The following is a 19,845-nucleotide window of genomic DNA, read 5'->3' as shown; positions in this document are numbered from 1 at the left end:
AGTTAGATCTGTGCACACTTTGGCGATTATTTCCTTAGGATAAATTCCCAGAAGTAGAATTATTGGATCAAAAGTAGATGTAAATGTTTAAGTTGTTTGATAAGTACTGTCAGACTGCCCTCAAAGAAGAGCCACATGTCCGTATAGATTTTGAAAATCTCTTCTCTCTATGTGGTGAAACTTTATTAGGACCTTTGAATGTGCTATAGGGTAGCTTCAGCAGAGAAGCATGTTTATAATGCTCAGAGAAAGCGCTGGTCTCAGCAGCTCAAACAAAGATGAGGTTCAACATGCCCCAGGAACGAAGTAAAATGTGTGCTAATTATGAGTGTAGCAGGAGGGTGCCTGTTTTCAATAATTGCACAAATAATTGTTCTTCCTTGTCACGTATGCTGTGAACAATAGAGGAAATTATAAGTTTTCTCTGACTTCAGAAACCTTCAGCTCTGCATTGTTAAGGTTGCCCTCTGTTCCTGTACAGCAGGCGCCCTATCTCCGGAAGACACCATTGATAAGAAGTGTGAGGTTTTGGGTGTGGTCCAGCTAAATTTGTTAGATAAATGGATGTACACTGATAGGTCTTATTTGACCATCCAGCACATTTTCCCCTTGGAGAGGTAATTAATGCTACTCACACAGAAAATGTGTCTTTCAGGTTTAAAGATCTGCAGACATGCCCAAGAAACTAAGTATAATGAGTGCTGCTTATGATGCGTGTGGAAGGAGGCTCTTCCTCCCTCACTTATCTGGAGGCATAAATGTAATTTTAATGCACTGGATCAAAGCACAGATTGGGTTAGATAATCGATGGTAGGTGATTGAATCTTAAAATGAATTAATTTTTTTAAAAGATTTATTTATTTATATAAGAACTGGGGTACAGGTCAGAGGCACCGGAGGGTAAGAGAATTCACCAGAGAGAGCGGGGAGCAGAACAGGTACATGGACGGAGGACACTGCTGAGGGGAGCAGCGGGCGAGACAGGAGAGTTCTGCCGTGCCATGTGGGATTCTCCCTGGCCAGCCGGGAATCGAACCCGCGCTGCAGAGGCTGTGGACAGCTTCACAGTGCAGTGCTCAACCCGTTGTGCCACCGGGGAGGCCAAATTTTTCTCTTTTTTAAAGATTTATTTATTTACACAAGAACCAGGGTACAGGCCAGATGTGCGGGAGGGTGAGAGAATTTACCAGAGAGAGTGGGGAGCAGAACAGTTGGGTCTACTGAAACCCACTGCTGAGGGGAGCAGTGGGGAGACAGGAAAGGTTTGCTGCGCTGTGTGGGTCGCTTCCCTGACCGGGAGTCGAACTGGTGCTGCATTGGCTGGCCATAGCTTTATAGCGCTGTCTTTGACCCCTGTGCCACCAGGGATGCCCCATACTGAAGTTTAAATGACGCTGCTTTCATTTATGCGCAGATGTCTGCGTCACTGCATACAGGTGGGTCATCTCAAGGTCATAAATCACGTATGTTACAACTTGAAAAAGGGATGCTGATCAAACGGGTTGTTCTGAAGCACTTCCAGTTTCTGTGCCTCTTCGTTTACGTGTGCTCCGTTTTGTGAGTGAAGCTATTTGGCAGTGGGGTGTATGTGAGTGCGACGAAAGCGACCGTGTGGGAGGCTTCCATCTTGCTCATTTACCCTGTGTGGTCTTCTTGTAGGAGAATGACATCTTCCTGGGCTGGGAAAAAGGAGCTTATAAGAAATGGGGAAAGAGTAAGAGAAAGTGCTCCGATCTAACTCTGGAAGAAATGAAAAAGCAGGCTGCTGTCCAGTGTCTCCGATCGGCTTCTGATGAGGTAAGTTCACCCCTCATTCCTGACACGTATTAGGGCAAAAAAGCTCACCTCTGCAACAGCGTCATCAAAACTTAGCAAGTTGGCTGCTGGTTAGTGTGCCCCTGTCTTGTGAGCGTTATCATTGTTCCTTTGTGGTATTTTTCCATGTAAACTTTTATATAATACGTTCTTTCATGTGTGCTGTTGTAATTAGAATGTACTCAAAATTTTGTCCTTTTTTCCATTTAATATTGTACATCCATTGAATATTGTAGCATTGTTCGTCTTACTCAGTGTCCTGTATTCTTTTCAGTGGATCAGTTATATTTCATCAAATAATATCCTAATACCAATATAATCTTTATTCCTGGATGTTTAAATTGCTTTTGACTTTTGTTCTGCTGTCTGCAATACTTTCGAATGTAGCATTTTCCGTATTCTATGTTGATTTCTTCTGGATGCCTCCCTCGTAGTGGGATAGCAGTTGTCACATTTTAAGAATACTGTATTTACTTATGAGTCATACTTTGTTGGTTTCTTGGAAAATTATTAATCTTTTGACGCTTTGTGTAAAATACTTCCTCCGTCCTCTGGCACGGTAAAATACAGTTGTAGAATATTGTCAACCTATTTAATACTATGAATTCTTATTTTATTACTCTACATGGTAATCTCTGAGAGCATAACTACTTAGAAAAGTATTTTGCTTTACCATGCTGTCTGAGCTAGTGTGGCCTCAGGGCCTCTGGAGGGCAGGGTCACATTGAGAGTACTCATCCAGGTTGTCAGAGACGTTTCTGGCCTCCAGGAACTCCCCAAGCGCGCCTGTGGGTTGACGCTGGGGTAGCCAGCTGCGTTGCCTTTGGTACTCTGTAGACGTTTGTTCTGTCTGGCTCCACCCACTGCCTGTGCCTTGCACAGCTCATCCAGTGCCCCGGCAGCATGTCCTCTGGCCAGAGTTGCCCGTGAGAGCCCATTTCCCGGCGTGTGCTCACGGGGCCTCGTGGCTTCTGTGTCTTCCCTCTCTGTGCACCTCGGGGCCCTGGCAGCAGGTGCCTGTGCTTTCATGGCCTTGCGCCGGGCAGAGCGCGTGCCCATGGCTCAGTTTCTCTTGAATGAATTGATTGTTTTTTTTAAAATCTCATCTCATCCTGTCCGGCCTTTACTGATAAGCTGTAGCACGAGGCTGACTGCCCGGAGGCCACCCCTTCAGCAGGGCCTGTGAGTGATGGCCAGTCCTCAGAGGACAGTTACCCCAGAGGTGTTTTCTACCTGACACAGAAGCAGTCGGCTTGCAGAAGTGATTTGGAATTTGAAAGGAATTCAGAATGCGGATGGTTTCAAAAAGTGATAGGTTATTTCAGGTAAACTCTCTGAGCAAAACCCAAGAAGCTGCTGAGTCACGGAGAGAGGAAGACACGAATAGGCTCTAATTTCTACTTTGGCCAGGGTTGCTGAGTAATGACTCCAGCCGGCGCCCAGTGTTGAGCTGAGCAGCAACAGGGGCAGCTGGAACCGACCGTGGAAGAACAGGGAGTGTGGACCCGCCTCTCTGCTGAGGCGGGAGCCCCCCGCCCGAGGGCTGAGGGGTGTCTGCTGGAGAGCGGGAGGCGCGGAGAGGAAGCCGGGGCAAGGTAGAGCCGATCAGTGGAGGCTGGGGCTTCCAAGGGCACTGGTTCTGCAGAGGCTGCTTTTGGGAAACCGTTGCCCTGTGGGGCTTTGGTTGTTTGCAAGCCCAACAAAGCAGATTTATCCTGTCTTACTCTTATTTATTGAGAAAAAGTTGCATTTCCTTTTCATAATAGTGATTACATCTTACTATATTAAAGTGGAAGACGTGACAGCAGCTGCCCAGGGAGCTTGGGGAGCACGTGGGACTGACACCTTGTGTCATGCCACCGCCTTCTGTGCCTCCGCCCACAGGCTCTGGCAGCCTCCTGTCCTTGAGGGGCCAGAGCAGGAACCGGAAAGAGCCCTCTTGTCAAGACCTGTCTGTCACCACAGGAAGGAAGCCCGTGGTCCCTCACGAATGGCAGGCCAGCCTCGTGTCTGGGCTTGATGTCTAGGCTCTGTCTGGCAGCTTCATGGAAAGAATGAATCAGGGAGGCCTGATGTAGGTAAGGAGACTGGGCCTGGTCTCTTGTACGTGGGCTCAGCGAGGCCTGCTGAGGTTTGCTGCTCAGCTCCTAGGCTGGGGCCAGGGTCACAGCTCTCCGTTCTGCTCCGCCCCCAGTCCACACGCAGTCACGGAACTCTTCCTAGCGCACTCTGTACAGTCAGACCACCTGATCCCCATCAGAAGCTAAAAATGTTAATGGCATCTTCACAAGGCAGGGACAAGGTGATGTCACTGCTGCAGAGCAGTGGAGCCCATGATGTGTGTGGTGTGCTCCGTGTGTGCAGCGTAACCTCGGGACTTCAGGGTGTGTGTGCCCGCACAGGGAAGCCTCCAGGTAGCAGATCCTCTCTGCGTCTGGCTTCCTTGGGCACCCTCGTGATGGGACTCCACCCCCGCATCATCCTCGCGATGGCTTGCACCCCATGGGACAGCACATCTCTTGGCCTTCTCGGCTCAGTACTTTATCTGAGCCACACGCCAGACAGAGTGGAAACCCAGTGATGCATTACCTGACCTGGGCGCTGTGGGCAGCTCCTGCAGAGACCTGCAGGCGGGCAGTGGTGTCTGTCCTCCTAGGCACAGCCTTGGCTGTTAGGTCCTGGCTGAAACCGCTTAACGAGTTCTCTTTCACTTACACGTGCAAATGACATGCAGGTCCCCAGGTTTTCGTTTTCTAGAATGTTCTGCATTTACTTTGATTGTAGCTAGGATCTGTCTAGGAGGAATGGCGCTGTGACTCAGAGCCTCCCCAGTGGTGTTTTTGTTAAGTGATGCTTTCCCAAGCTGTGGGCTCAAAAGAAACAGAGTTTCTTTTAGCAGTGGACAGGGCACGTGCCTGGCCCAGTGCTCCCTTCAGGAGACATAGAACTTGTTTCCTCAGCCCTTCAAAGTTAAAGCTTTTTGTTTGCTTTTTTTTTTTTTTTTTTAATAATTAGCATTTCTATTTTATCTTTATTGAGCTACTTAAAACTGAATTGAAGCTAGTCTTTCAGCTCCTGATTTAGGAATGGTTAGATTAGAAACTTAGCAAGACCCTGTTTGAGGATTAGAAGTTAGAATGCAACGGTAACTTGTTTCAGTGAAGCTTGTTTTGAAGGTCACCCTGCCGCTGCTTACTCTGGCAGTGGGTGCAATCTGTGGTGTTTGGGACGTCCACCGGCCACAGTGGAGCGTGGCTGTTGGAGTGGCTCGTGTCCTCACATTCAGCTCAGCCCACCAATAAGAGTACATTACCGCCTCAGCATCCTGCTATTTTGGGGGTCTGTGCGGGGTTACAGATACAAATGCCATGCAAAGTACTTCATGACATTTATTTGCAAGGTTAATTTTGATCATGTAGACATGCTGACATTTGAACTTAACTGTTTCTGGATGATAATAAGGCAGTAAGTAACATTTATTGAGCGCTAAAAATCTACAGGGCACCAGTCTGTGCCTGGGCTCCTTGTAAGCAGTGGTGCCGTGCTCCTTCTACAGGACAGAGCCAACCGGTGTGCCCAGGACGGAAGGCCTCATCTCCAGGAGAGGCCAGGCTTTGGGAAACCTGGAGGAGCAGGAGGACTCAGCTCTTCTCCTTGGGGTGAAGTGTTGGAGGGTGGCATAAGCTGACCTGCATGCTGACAGGATGTGCTGGCTGCAGGAGCCCAGAGGGCATGGGCCAACTCCGAGGAAGCCATTAACAGGCTAGCACAGGGCCCAGAAGGTAGGTGGCTTGGAGTGCTGGTGGGATTCTAAGTGTATTTTGAAGACAGAGCTGACAGGTGTGGGTGTGAGTTGGAGAAAAAGGGAAGAGTCAAGGAAGCGAGCCAGGGTTTTCAGTCTGAGCAACTGTAAGCAACGGGTTTTCCTGTACTCAGGGAATGGCGATAGGAGCACCGCTAGTTTACGTGGATGGTGCGAACAAAGGTTTGAGTGTGAGCTGCCTGGGTGAGAGCTAAGTGGAGGTTTCGATAAAGCAGGTGGATGTGCTTGCTTGAGGGGCACAGAGGACAGGCTAGCTCGTGTAGCTCCGCGTCAAGCTTCAGGAAGACGTCCATGCCCCCATCACCACCCCTGTGCTCCTCCTCAAGCCTGGGTTGGGCGCACAGGCTGTTCCAGGCACAGACTTTGGCTGCAGGTGCTGGTGTAGTCCATAGTGGTTTGTTTTTGCGTTTTCCCCATCAGCTGATGTCACGGTCTTGTATTTGATGACAGCTGGGGACCTGATGCAAAAGGTAGGCGTGGGCTTTCCTTACATACGTTGCTTCCTTATCTGCTCACCTGTGGCTTCCTGAAGAAGACTTTGGATTAAAAATAAGGACTCGAGGGCCTCCCCTAGTGGCGCAGCGGTTGAGCACGGGCCTGAGAAGCTGCCCGCAGCCTCTGCAGCGCTGGTTCGATCCCCGGCCGCTGGGCGAGGGTCCCACATGGCGCGCAGACCTCTCCTGCCGCCCGCTGCTCCCCTCAGCAGTGTACTTCGTCAGTCTGCCTGCTCTGCTCCCCACTCCGGCTCTGGTGAATTCTCTCGCCCTCCCGCGCTTCTGACTGTACCCAGTGCTTGTATAAATAAACAAACAAATAAGTAAATAAATAAATCTTTAAAAAAAAAAAAAGGACTCTAATTCTGCTGCGAGGAGCTTCGACAGTGAGTGTAACAAGCAGGGCAGCCACACATTCAGCCAGAGCTCCACGCGCCTGTGCCCGAACCTCCTTCAGGACGTTAGTCGTGAGGAGGAGCATGGATATCTGGAGGGAAAAGAATTGGCCGTCTCGAAAGTGAAGGGAGAAGTAGATGGTCTTTCCGTAGGTCCTGAAAAACACCACCTGCTGTGATGAACCAGGAAAGCTCCAGCTCGTTGAGGTGGGCGTCTCCCCTCAGAGATGAGGAGCGTGGGAGGAGGGTGTCGCTGGCCAGCTTGACACAGCAGCGGGGCCCTGCCTCGGTCACCCCGTGAGAGTGGCGTGCAGCAACGGTCCTCTTTTCTGAACTTGGTGAATCAGACTGCTTGGTAGTCACTCTGCGGGTGCGACCTTCTCTGCTCTGTGACCAAGTGTAACGGTTTCTGTCCTCGGGGAGCTAGTTGCTTCCTGCCTGGCGCATAGTAGGTCACCGTTAGGCCCCGCTTTCCTCTGTGTCGTCACCCGGAGCGGCGTGGACAGGAGAGCTGGAGGCGCTGGTCCATGGATGGCGTGGCTCCCTGGTGTGCAGGGATGAGGGTCACCTGCCAGCAGTGCCTTGGCGCTGGCAGCTCTTTGTTTGGGTTTTTAAGAATTTTTAAATGGCGTGAGTAGGCCAGGAATGGTCATTCTGCATCATGTGTGACCACCCCTTCCTGCTGCGCAGCCTGGTCACGTCTGTACCACTCCCTGTGGCGCTGGGGACTCCGGTGGGCATGGCCAGCTGCCCCCCTGGGTGCTCTTTTGTTTACTGTCATCCTTCCAAATTTTAAAAAGACTTTAAGAACCACCGAGTCATCAAGTGTAGAAACGACAGGCATTCTCCACGCGCTGTTGCCGGCCGTCATTCCAGGGGCTTCCCTCCCGCGTCTTCTGACTCTGCAGGCTGGAGTCAGAGGAGGCGTCAGAGCGCCACGAGCCAGCAGAGCTGAAGCCAGGTGTGCTCGCTCCCGTCCTGCTCGCTGCCGTGTGACAGGGCGCCTGCGCCTGGTGACTTCCAGCAGCTGCTGTTCTCCTTGCTCAGAGTGTGGCTGAGCAAGGGCTCGGCTGGGAAGGTTCTTTTGCTGGTCTTGCTTGGCCTCCTGCCTTTGCAGTCAGATGGTGGCTGGGACTAGAGCATCCAAGATTGTTCTTCACATGTGTGCGCCCCTTGGCAGGGAGAGCATGGAGATGTGACCACGTGGCTACCTTGGGCTTCTGTGCGTGGCGGGTGCTGCCCAGGGGGTGTAGTATTTCTGGGGGCACAGGTTGCACCTGCTAGTGTCTGGGTGAGGATCCCCTGTGTTGACTATGGGAAGTGCCACAGCACTTCGGGTAAGTGCCAGCAGGCACGGGTCATTGGGATGCCAGAATAACAGACTTTCCCTGTCCTGGCAGGTCCTCTCTGGAGAGATGGAACCAGACAGGTTCTGGACTTTGGGACTCAGGCACCTCTGAGGGAAAACATGTGGCACCATAATGAGAAAGGAGGCTAAATGAGGTTGGCAAGATGGCGAACTCCATCCTTCTCCAGCCTGGCTGCCGGAACGCTGAGAATTGGGGAATTCCTCTCTGAGGAAAAGGTTGCTGTAAAGAAGGAACATTCAAGTGCTAGGATGATCTCTTGAAAATCCTAAACATAATTAAAGAAATGAAAAAATTCAATAAAAGGATTAGATGATACAACTGAGGAAATCTCCCAGAAAATAGAGCAAAAATGAAGAAATGGTAAATGGAGAGAAAAGAAATTAAGGAGCCAATACAGGAAACCCCGCAACAAGCTATTAGAATACGTGTCGGTGCTATTCTGGGCTGTTTTCCATATGTGGAAGCTGAGGCTTTGATAGGTGAATGATTCCGGTAGCACCTGTGGCCAGCCCTAGGAGAAACCCAGAAGCTTCCTTTGTCACCCAAGAATAGAACAGGCAGGTGAGTGCCACTGGGTGTCATGTGGGTGAGTGGCCCCAGGATCGGATGGAGTGCCTGACCAGCATGTAGGGAACAGCCAGTCTAGATGAGGTCTCCGTCTAAGATTGGCCTTTGGGATCACTAGTCTAGCATCGGAAATGCTGCATGCAGCACAGAGAGGCAGCGGGCAGCGTAAGTCCATTTGCCTTTGTTTTCTGCCAGAGATCAAGGTCACAGCGGAGGTGGGAGAGGATGGGGCGGCACTGGAGGAATTGCGGTTATGGGCGATGCTGGAGAGCAAATACAGAGAACATTCTGGAAGCAGTAGGACGGTGGCTACCGCGTCTCACCCCGACCCGCTCCATCCTCACCAGAGCACGGCCGTCCTGACAGAGCCCAGAGCGGGGTTGTGTTGATCAGGCCCCTTATCGCTCGTACCCCACACACAGCAGAAATTCAAGGCATTTTAGAAGAGATGAATCCAGAAACGAGATTCTGGAAAATGAAAAACACACAAACTCTAGAAATAGCACCGGCGTTCCCACAGGTGGTGCAGCAGGTGCTGCGATAGGCACCCCGAGCGCGTCTGGACAGTGCGGTAGGGGAGAGCGGCGGTGTCGTGCGTCTCGCGGCTAGGGCTGTTTCCTCAGAGAGGCTGGACTGTCAGTGTTCTTGAACGCCTGGTGGATGTATGGTATGTTAGCAAAATACGACGGTGAGAATTATCTAATATGTCGTGCCACAGTTGTGGAAATGAACGGAATGTCTCTCAATGGTTCTTGCTGCAGATGCCGGCCAGATGTGCTGCTCTGGGGGCTGCTTTTTGCTTCTCAGCTGGCGCTGATGGCAGTCAGGGTGACCTGCTGGTTAGAGGGCTGCGTGCCCTAATCATGCGTGGTGTGCATGTCACACACATCTGTGGCCAATGTTGCAGTGGTCAAGGCGGAGAGCCCCGAGCCTGGCGGGCAGACCTGACTTTCACACCCAGAGCTGAGGCATGAGCTGGTGTGTCTGCCCTTCACACGCGAGGGCGCACACATGTTCCTCCATGTTGCGTGACGCACCAGGCAGCCACATTTTAGGAGTTGCTAGGTTGTAAAATGGTGGTTCCATGTAGAACACTGACAGCCAGCTGCTCGGAGAGCTGCTCCCGGCTTGACAGGCGAGCCCAGAGGTCGTGCCCGCTCGGAGAGGCCCTGGTTTAGAAACAGCCGTACAGGCGTGCCGTGCAGGAGGGCGCAGCAGCGTGTCAGCTGACGCTGGTGTTAGGTTTACGGGCTGGAGGAAATGGAAGCGAGCGGCCATGCTCGTCACGCCCCGGGCAGTATGGTAAGCAGCGGCCTTCCCACGCTGGGGTTGTAGGGGCAGAGCTAGTGACCATGTCTGCCAAGCGATTTAAGGGTGTTTTCAAGGAAAGGACCGTCCCCTGGCCCATTGGCCTTTCTCCCTCTGTCCTGCCTCCCTCTTCAGAGCTGTGATGGGTGGGGACGTGAGTAATGGCCAGTGGGCACAGTCGCTGTTTCCATTTGAATCTGTTTTTGCTGCTCAAGCGGCGTGGCTGTGGGCTGACCTCCGCAGGGTCTCTGGTGCCTGTGCTGAGTCACTCCGGGTGCAGTGCCTGGGGACGGTTCTATTTTTAGTCGCTCACAGCTCCGTGAGGGCGACAGGCGCAGTTGCAGGCACCACCATCTGGGTGCGCCCCCCACAGTGGCCCACTCCGATTCTAGTTGGTCCAGGAAGTGCATGTTTTGTGCACTGCAGAAGGGGTGCCTTCCTCCTCTGAGAAATAGAGGGCTTGAAAGTGTGAACGTCTGCCCAGTGAAAGGTCATTTGCTCGTGGCTGTTTCCAGCGCTCCCTTCTCTCAAAAGGTTGGTGCTCGTTCTTGCACTCCCAGACTCAGCCTCTGGCCTGCACCCTCCTCGCAGCCACGCCGAGGCCCGGGCCTCAGGCCTTGGGCCTCCTGCAGCCTGTGGGGGAAGCAGAACCCCGCCTCCACACGCTCCACATGTCCTCTCTGCTCTTGGGGGCCGTCGTGAGTGTCCACCTTCCGCAAAGAAAAAAGACCCCTGTTTCCTTTAGACCACGAGCACCTGAAGACCCCAGGTGAGAGCCTCGTGGTTTCCCACTGTCCCGAGTCTGGTGTGGGGCCTGGCTCGCCCGCACTGAGGAGTGTTTCTGACGGTCACTTTAAGCCATGGGATGAGGCTAGGGAGTCAAGGCCTTCTTGGTGCCCCTGGGAAGACAGAAGTCATTCTGGGAGGTTTGTTAACATTTTCGCGTTTTGTTAGTAAGTGCCATCGAATGCGCCTCGTTGGAAAAATGTGTGCTATGTGGTAAAATGTGTACTAAGATTAGTCAACTGGACGAGCAGGCCTGTAGTTTCTGAACTCTTTTTTTTTTTTTTTAATTTATGTATTTATTTATACATTTTTCGCTTTTCCTCTTGTCTGCTCCGCGGCGCCTTTCTCCTTTTTGAGCCTCCTTCGCGCCCGACCCCCCCGCCCCCCCCCCCCGAGTCCTCGGGTGGCGGCCCCCGCGGGGGGAGGGAAGGGGGCGCCCCCGCGCCCCCCCAGACCTGGCCGGGCGGCCAGTTTCTGAACTCTTGTGTGTTTAAATGTTGATACTGTATTTCTTTTGGAACATGGAAGATGTGTAAAGCGTTTCTAATCAGACAGAAGTGTGCACACAGCTGACGTGCGTGGAGCGCGCGGTAAAGAGCATGTTCTTTGTCGCGCAGAGCTCCGGCATCGAGACTCTGGTGGAGGAGCTCTGCTCCCGGCTGAAAGACCTTCAGAGCAAGCAAGGTAAGAGTGCTGCTTCCTGAGACGTGTCGCCCCCGCCAGGATGACAGTCCCCCGGGGATTTGATTGAGTGACTCTTAGAGTTGATTTCAAAAGAAGTAAAATAAGAAGCAGCAAGTCTTTGTGCTCAGCGTGTCTCCAGGGCAGCCTCACACACTGTCTTGAGGTGTTAGAGGCTTGGGGTGAACCCGCAACTGCCCCCCAGAGAGGATCCCTGCACCCTCCAAGGAGTGACACCCCACAGTGCCCTGCTGGAAAGATGTGCCATTTTATTTGTCTTCAAAGTGAAACTCAGAGACTGGAGCAACTTTTCTTCTTTCTCCCCCGTGCTTGCCTCGCTGTCCACGAAGGCCTCCAAAGATGTCCATGTTCATTATTTTAGATTTGCAATTAATTTCTGCCTTGCTCTCAAATTTTTGTGAAAAGCAGACTTGTCAAGCTCACAAGACCATTTTGCCTCACAAACCCACGTGGTTTCTTTTCCCTGCTTTTTGTAGGCCCTCAGGACGGGGTTGCACGTCAGGGCCTGAGGTCGCTACCTGGGCACCTTGACCCCAGTTGTGAGCCTTCCTGTTACGGGCGTGGTTCACTTGTATCTTTTAAATCTGAGGCCAAGAGTGTAATTCTTTGCCTCTGCTTCAGTTGATACGCAATCCTTACTCATCTTAGATGTTCCGCAACGGGTAATTGTAATGGAGAATCTTTACGCATTAGTGTTAGTCAAGATAATTCAACATGAATGAAGTCCATGAGGACAGAACTTTGTGAGAAAATATTTTTGGAATCCAAATAGTTGTACTCCTTCTGGTATAATTGATAAGTACACAGGGAATTTCTGTTTCTTTTTTTTTTTTTTTTTTTTAAGATTTTTATTTATTTATGAATGCAAGAGCTGGGGTACAGGCCAAAGATGCGGAGGGTGAGAGGACTCACCAGAGACAGAGTGGGGAGCAGAACAGGTAGACTGACCGAAACATACTGCTGAGGGGAGCAGCGGGTGAGCCAGGAGAGGTCTGCTGCGCTATGTGGGCAGCTCCCTGGCCGGCCAGGGGATTGAACTGGTGCTGCAGAGGCTGTGGATAGCTTCATTGTGTGGTGTTTAACCCCCTGTACCACCAGGGAGGCCCGATTTCTGTCTCTTAATTAATTGCCTCTAAAGGACTGTACCACTTCGTGGGCCATTGTTAATCTGATTTAGCCAGAGAAATCCCTCTGGCACTGAAGGAAGAGATTTTTATTAAAGACAGACTGGGGTCTCCCTGGTGGTGCAGGGGTTAAAGTCTCAGCATTGTCAAGCTATTGCCAGCCACTGTGGCCTGATTTCGATTCCTGGCAAGGGAGCTGACCCACAGGGCGCAGCAGACCTCTCGTCTCCCCGCTGCTCCCCTCAGCAGTGGATTTCAGTAGATCCTCCTGCTCTGCTCCCCGTTCTGTCTCTGGTGACTCCTCTCACTGCCCCCCCCACATCTGGCCTTCACCCCAGTTCCTATATGCATAGATAAATAAAAATAAATCTTAAAAAACAAAAACAAACTGGTATAGAGTTCTTTTTAAACCATAAAAGCCTATGTAATTTCTGAGTAAAGTTGCATGAGAAGCTTTTTAAAACACAAGCATTTATTAACTAGATAATAAGGTAAATCTGTCTGAATTTTTGTTTCATAACAGAAGAGAAGATTCATAAAAAGTTAGAGGGCTCCTCCTCTCCCGAGGCAGAACTATCCCCTCCAGCGAAGGATCAAGTGGAAATGTATGTAAGATTGTGAGCGTGGGCTTTGCGGAGACCAGGCTGGCTGCTGGTACATGGCTTGCGGTTTCTGTTCACCTACTCTTTAGTTTCACCTTTTAGAATTCAGGAGACACTGACTGCGTGCTTGCTGTCACACAGAATTCAAAGGTGGATAAGCTGGTCCTGTCCTTACCGCACATGGTGAATCAATAGTTGTGAAACAAGTGAGTGAAACAGCACGGTTATTACTAGTGCCCTCTTCACATGCTGTCACGTCAGTCCTTGGAGACAGCTGTGAGGAATGGTGCTTGTCCTCGCCTCACACTGAGAAACCTCATTCCCTGTGTGCTTATGAAGGGAACAAGGCAGGTCACTGACCTGGTTGGACTTACTTCCTAAGATGCTGTTAGCTCTTTCTTTGTGAATGGTTAGTGTGAAGATTAGCTGCATTGAAAGCAGACTTCGCTAGTATTTATTTTATTTGAATCTTCTGAACTCCTAAAGCCTAAGGAAGAGTAGCATTTGATTGGTCTGTGTGGACCTGCACTGTCTGACTCAGCCGCCAGAGGCCTGTGGCCCGTGGGCCCCTGAGCTGGGCTGTTCAAGCAAGCTGTGCTAGGTGAGAGTTTCCCCTGACCGGAAAGCTTGGTGCAAAACATAGTGTAAAAATGTGGCATTAGTACTCAGTATTAATTTCATGTTGAAATGGTAAAATCATGGGTGTATTTGGTTACATAAAATATATTGAAATTCATTTCACTTGTTTCTTAGACGTTTCATGTGATTCCTAGAACATTAAAAATTACACATGATACAACAGATTTCTGTTTGACACTTTTGGGATAGACTGAAACTTGAGAATCAAGTGTAGGATTAGGCCCCATGAAAACTCACTACTTCCCAGGTGACCTTGACTTGATGCCTGCAGGACTCAGTCCCTGGTGGCCAGCCTGACTCCAGACGCCTCCTCTGGCACTGTCCCACTCCACTGTTAGCAGTGGCTGCCCGTTCCCTCACCAGGTGGCAGCTCGCCCTACCTTGGTTCCAGGCTCTCGGAAGCCAGCCTCTCGTTTCCCAGGGGTCGTGGTCTGGTCAGGCTTCGTGCCATGAGCACAGCAACGTGTCCATGTTGGCACACAGGCCCCACGCCTCAGCACTAGATCCGGCAAACTACATTTTTGGAACTTCGTTTGTTTTCTCTGATTGCTGTAGGCCTCACTGGCATCCTCTTTTTCTGAACATTTGAGCGTGGTAATCCCTGCCATTTCTGAGGTTTCTTGGGACACAGTGACAGTGAACAGCACTCCCTCAATGAGGCCTCTGACTCGTTACACATGTCACTTTCCTGACCCCCTACAACTCTGCGGGGTCGATACTCCCCTCACCTCATTGTAGGTGAGGAAGGTGAGCCGCAAAGGCCGAGTGACATGCCCAGGTCACCGGGCTTAGTGGCAAAGTCAGGATCGGGACTCGGACTGTGACTTACAGACTCGTGCTCTTGACTGCCTTGCTGTCTGACTCTGCAGCTGTGTCTGTCCCCAAGGCTTTCAAGGGCCTTGTGCAGTTAGTCATGATCGCCGCCTTCCAGTTGAGGAAATGCACCAAGATATTATTAGTTAGCTTAAAAATCACAAGCATGGTGAGTAGCTGAGATTCAGCTTCATATACTCTTATTGAAGATTGCATTTTTCCATGCAGTGTTTGTCATTTTTGACTTCTTAAATTAAAATTCAAACTTTGAAGATAAAAACCGTCATCTTACATATTTTCTTAGAGCATATCTCAGTGCTTGATACGTAGGGATAAGTGTTTCGCTGTACTGTTCAGTATTTCAATGTCGGTCATTAGAGGATGATGTAGATGTCGATTATTAGGGTGGACGGTCCCATTCCCCCGCCTTGTGATGTGCTCTTAATGCATCTGACACACGCTCGTGCTCACTGTTGGAATTCTTGGTTCTGTTGTTCCAGGTACTATGAAGCGTTTCCACCACTTTCGGAGAAACCCGTCTGCCTGCAGGAAATCATGACTGTGTGGAACAAGTCTCCGGTCTGTTCTTACTCTCGCTCTTCTTCGTCATCCACAGCGCCCCCCGCCAGCACAGACACGTCCTCCCCCAAGGACTGCAACAGTGAGGGCGAGGCCGTCAAGGGCAGAAGCCACGAAGCGCCCACCACTGCACATGAGAGAACCCAGAGCAAAAGCAAAAATGAGAAGGAGAACAAATTTAGTAATGGCACCATGGAAGAGAAGCCTGCTTTGTACAAAAAGCAAATTCGACATAAACCTGAAGGAAAGATTCGCCCTCGCACATGGTCTTCCGGCTCCAGTGAAGCAGGCTCAAGTTCAGGTGGTAACCAGGGGGAACTAAAAGCATCCATGAAGTGTGTGAAAGTGAGACATAAGACACGAGAAATTCGAAATAAAAAAGGGCGGAATGGGCAAAACAGGCTGTCTCTGAAGCATGGTGAGAGGGCAGAGAGAAACACTCACGCTGGAAGCAGCAGTAGCAGCAGCAGCAGCAGCAGCGGGTCCATCAAACAGCTGTGCAAACGGGGTAAGCGACCCTTAAAGGAGATGGGGCGGAAGGACGCGGGGAGCACCGAGGGCAGAGACCTGTACATGGAGAGCAGAAGCGAGAAGGAGTATAAAGAGGAGCCTCTGTGGTATACCGAGCCGATCGCCGAGTACTTCGTTCCTCTGAGCAGGAAGAGCAAGCTGGAGACCACATACCGGAACAGGCCAGATGCAGGCGGCCTGACGTCAGAGGCGGTGGAGGAGCTGTCTGAGTCAGTGCAAGGTCTTTGCCTCAGCAGCAATGCTATTCATAAAACATACCTCCCGGCAGGTACTTTCATCGATGGTCATTTTGTCGAAATGCCTGCGGTTATAAACGAGGATCTTGACCTCACTGGGACCTCATTCTGTTCTCTCCCAGAGGACAACAAATACTTGGATGATATTCATCTCTCAGAATTAACCCACTTCTATGAAGTGGATATTGATCAATCCATGTTGGATCCTGGTGCCTCAGAGACAATGCAAGGAGAAAGTCGGATTTTGAATATGATTCGACAGAAAAGCAAAGAGAAAGCAGATTTTGAGGCAGAATGTTGCATAGTGTTAGATGGGATGGAGCTGCAAGGGGATCGTGCAATACGGACAGACTCCACCAGCCCCGGGGGTGCCGAGGGCTTCTTCCTGCAGGACCTCGGCGGCCTGGCGCAGTTCTGGGAGTGCTGTTCATCCAGCTCTGGCGATGCTGACGGGGAGAGCTTTGGAGGTGATTCTCCCATTCGGCTCTCTCCGCTCTTAGACAGCACAGTGCTTGAGCCGCGCTTGCTCGCTGGCAACCAGGAGCTCTTTTCAGATATTAATGAAGGATCTGGTATAAACTCTTGTTTTTCAGTGTTTGAAGTGCAATGCAGTAATTCTGTTTTACCATTTTCTCTTGAAACACTCAACTTGGGAAATGAAAATACAGATTCCAGTGCTAATATGTTTGGGAAAACGCAGTCTAGGTTGCTAATATGGACCAAAAATAGTGCCTTTGAAGAAAATGAACACTGTTCAAATCTTTCAACGAGAACGTGTAGCCCGTGGTCCCATTCAGAAGAGACACGTTCAGACAATGAGACATTGAATATTCAGTTTGAGGAATCCACGCAGTTTAATGCAGAAGACATGAATTATGTAGTTCCTAGAGTCTCGTCAAATTATGTAGATGAAGAACTTCTAGATTTTTTGCAAGATGAAACTTGCCAGCAAAACAGTAGAACTTTAGCAGAAATTCCTACTTTAGTTTTCAAAAAAAGATCTAAACTAGAATCTGTCTGTGGTATTCAGCTAGAACAAAAAACAGAAAACAAAACCTTTGAAACGACGCAGGTAGGGGGCGGAAGCAGCCCGCAAGGAGACGGCTACAGCTCAGGGGTCATTAAAGACATTTGGGCCAAGATGGCAGGTAGGAATTCTGTAGCCATGATAGAAATAGAAGGGATGGATGCCGAGTTGTTTCCGACAGATCTAAATAACCACTGCTGCTGTTTGGATGCTGAAGCGAAAATGGAGCCCCTCCAGGTGCCCAGTAAGGCTGTGCAGAGGTCAGAGTACCATCTGTGGGAGGGGCAGAAAGAGAACGCGGAGAAAAGAGCTTTTGTTTCTGGTGAGCTCTCGAAGGTGGACGGTGGTGATTACACGACTCCCTCCAAGCCCTGGGACGTAGCCCAAGATAAAGAGAGCACGTTCATTCTCGGAGGCGTTTATGGAGAACTCAAGACCTTTACTAGCGACGGGGAGTGGGCAGTGGTGCCACCCAGCCACACAAAGGGAAGCCTGCTGCAGTGTGCAGCTTCCGACGTGGTGACAATAGCTGGTACGGATGTCTTCATGACCCCGGGAAACAGTTTTGCTCCTGGCCACAGGCAGCTGTGGAGACCCTGCATGTCATTTGATCAGAGCGATCAGCCTAAGAGCGGGGAAAATGGATTAAACAAGGGGTTCTCTTTTATCTTCCATGAAGACTTACTAGGAGCTTGTGGTAACTTTCAAGTTGAAGACCCTGGACTTGAATATTCCTTCTCCTCCTTTGACTTGAGCAATCCATTTTCACAAGTTCTTCATGTAGAATGTTCATTTGAACCTGAAGGGATTGCATCTTTCAGCCCTAGTTTTAAACCGAAATCAATCCTCTGCTCTGATTCAGACAGTGAGCCTTTCCACCCCAGGATTTGTGGTGTTGACAGAACACAGTATCGGGCTATTCGGATCTCTCCTCGGACTCACTTTCGTCCAATTTCTGCATCTGAGCTGTCCCCGGGAGGGGGAAGCGAGTCAGAATTTGAATCTGAGAAAGATGAAGCAAATATTCCCCTTCCGCCTCAGGTTGATGCGTTTGAAGATCCACAGGCAGATCTAAAGCCACTGGAGGAAGATGCAGAGAAAGAAGGCCATTACTATGGAAAATCAGAGCTGGAGTCTGGAAAATTCCTTCCCAGGTTAAAGAAATCTGGAATGGAAAAGAGTGCTCAGACATCCCTGGACTCCCAGGAGGAATCCGCTGGGACGCTCCCGGCAGGGAAGCAGAGTCAGTGTGCGGGGTGCAGCGGGGGCAACTCTCTGGAAATCGACTTAGGAAGTTCAGAAGCAAATTGTAAAATAATGGCTCACTGTGAGGAAGAAATTAATAATTTTTGCAGTTGCAAAGCAGGTTGTCAGTTTCCTGCTTATGAAGATGACCCAGTTCCTCCGGGGCAGCCGGAAGAGGTAAGTGTCCCGTGTGTGGGTAGTTGAAAAAGGATTGCCCAGACTTGCAGCCAGCGGCCCACAGCCGTATCCAGCAGTGAAAGACGGTGGGACAGACAGTGAAAGATAAATTATTGGGAACTTAGCTTAAATCTCTTAAAATTACCGTTTTTATGATTTTACAGAAGGATGTAGAATGACTGGTATTTATAAATTTGAACTAAACATTTTCTGCAGAGAAAAGACATTCCAAAGTAAACCACAGGATACGAGCCTCTTCTGTGATGTCTTGACCAGCATGTGCTATGCTCAAAGCCAAACCTCACGCTCATGTCCACCCATCAAGGCTGGCCGGTCGGGAAGGGGCTGTTCACGCAGCGGAAGGAACAGCACAGGTGTCTTTACACAGCAACCCCTCTAACAGCTTTTGAAATGTTGATCAGTCACGAAAACTTACGTTTTACGTGCATGGTGAATTACATCTGTATCGTGGCACAAGTGAAAATGAGCAAGTGCAACCAGACAGCTTTGGTAGGACCTCTGTGGAGGCTCCTTTGCTTTCTGCCAAGTCCGTGCGCTCAGCCGCAGGTCTGTCAGACCAGTTAATATTGATAGTTCTGTTAGTGGGAGACATTGTGCTCTGACTAGTTCTGAGAAGTCGCTTGAGGTTACATGGGTTACGTAAGCATTACACAGGGCATAAGTAACCTTTCTCACAGAAAGGCCTAGTGTGTGAACTGCCCCTTTCGGCAGTCAGGCCGCAGTGCCCGGCCTTTTCCGGGATCAGCTTGTTAGACAGTTGGAGGTGGTTGGAAGTCAGGCCCCTGGGGCCAGAGAGCAGAGGAGTGGCCTCCTGGCTGCCCTGCACTCCCACCTTACACACCTTGTGCTCCTCCCACGAGGCTCTCCAGACCCCGCTCCTTCACCGATACATTCCCCGATTCCTCTCTGCCCCGCTACTCCACCCCTACCCCCCATCTGAGATCATCTCTCCTGTCTCTGAATTTTCCTGTACTTTGTTCTGCTTCTTTCTTTCGTTTTCCATTTTTGTGAGTTGGTCATGTGCTCTGCTAGAGTATAAGCTCCCTGCATGCCTGGACCACGCCTCCCGCGTGTGTGGGTGGGTACCTCGGTGTGGCCTGAGGGTGCGTGATGGGAGGGAGCCCCGCAGGAGCTCGAGAACCACTGCTCGCAGAACCACTGCTCGCCTGGACATCCTTACAGAGGCTTGAGTCCAGTTGAAACTGAAACTGGGGCCGCTGAGAAGCTATGTTGTTAGCTTTGTCTGTTTGCTTACGGCCCCACCTTTCAGCCTTAAATATTTCTCTTTGTACTTTGGATTTCACTTGGTTCCAGATTGGGAAGAGAGAACATGAGGAAAGAAGCAAGATTCTCCATCATGCCCTGCCTACTCCTTTGTCTCCTGGCACGCTGCTGTATTTAGGTGTTACCAGATGCCGCTTGTCTTGAATGTTCTTGGCCACCAGTGCCGCCCCCGGGGCGAGGTGGGGTGTCCTCGTCTGGCTGTGTGGGGGCGGCAGCACCCAGTTCCTAGCCGGCTCCGAGCTCACTGCCCAGGTTTACCTGAGCTGTGGGGAGACAGAGTGTCCTGAGGGGACAGTTTGGGGCCAGC

The 19,845-nt window shown here is 50.6% G+C and overlaps 1 protein-coding gene across 5 annotated transcripts in view; it reads left to right on the top strand.

The window, feature by feature from the left end:
• The window catches only part of KIAA0232 (KIAA0232 ortholog), a 68,978-nt gene that overhangs the window by 35,308 nt on the left and 13,825 nt on the right, over positions 1–19,845 (top strand). For 4 of the 5 annotated variants that reach the window (XM_054688422.1, XM_037530508.2, XM_054688421.1 and 1 more), the window contains exons 3-6: positions 1,660–1,797; positions 11,176–11,242; positions 12,908–12,989; positions 14,939–18,233. In XM_054688422.1, the coding sequence (XP_054544397.1) occupies positions 1,660–1,797; positions 11,176–11,242; positions 12,908–12,989; positions 14,939–18,233 (3,582 nt within the window). Of the gene's footprint in view, positions 1–1,659; positions 1,798–11,175; positions 11,243–12,907; positions 12,990–13,127; positions 13,193–14,938; positions 18,234–19,845 lie in introns of those variants that run through there. The other variant, XM_054688424.1, reaches the window with a different exon arrangement.

The sequence above is a fragment of the Talpa occidentalis genome, unplaced genomic scaffold (genome assembly GCF_014898055.3).
Source record: "Talpa occidentalis isolate TD23 unplaced genomic scaffold, MPIMG_talOcc4v2.1 talOcc4.6, whole genome shotgun sequence".
NCBI classification, from domain to species: Eukaryota; Metazoa; Chordata; class Mammalia; order Eulipotyphla; family Talpidae; genus Talpa; species Talpa occidentalis.
The sequence above is the reverse complement of the archived record's forward strand: the minus strand, read 5'-3'. Positions and strand labels throughout refer to the sequence as shown.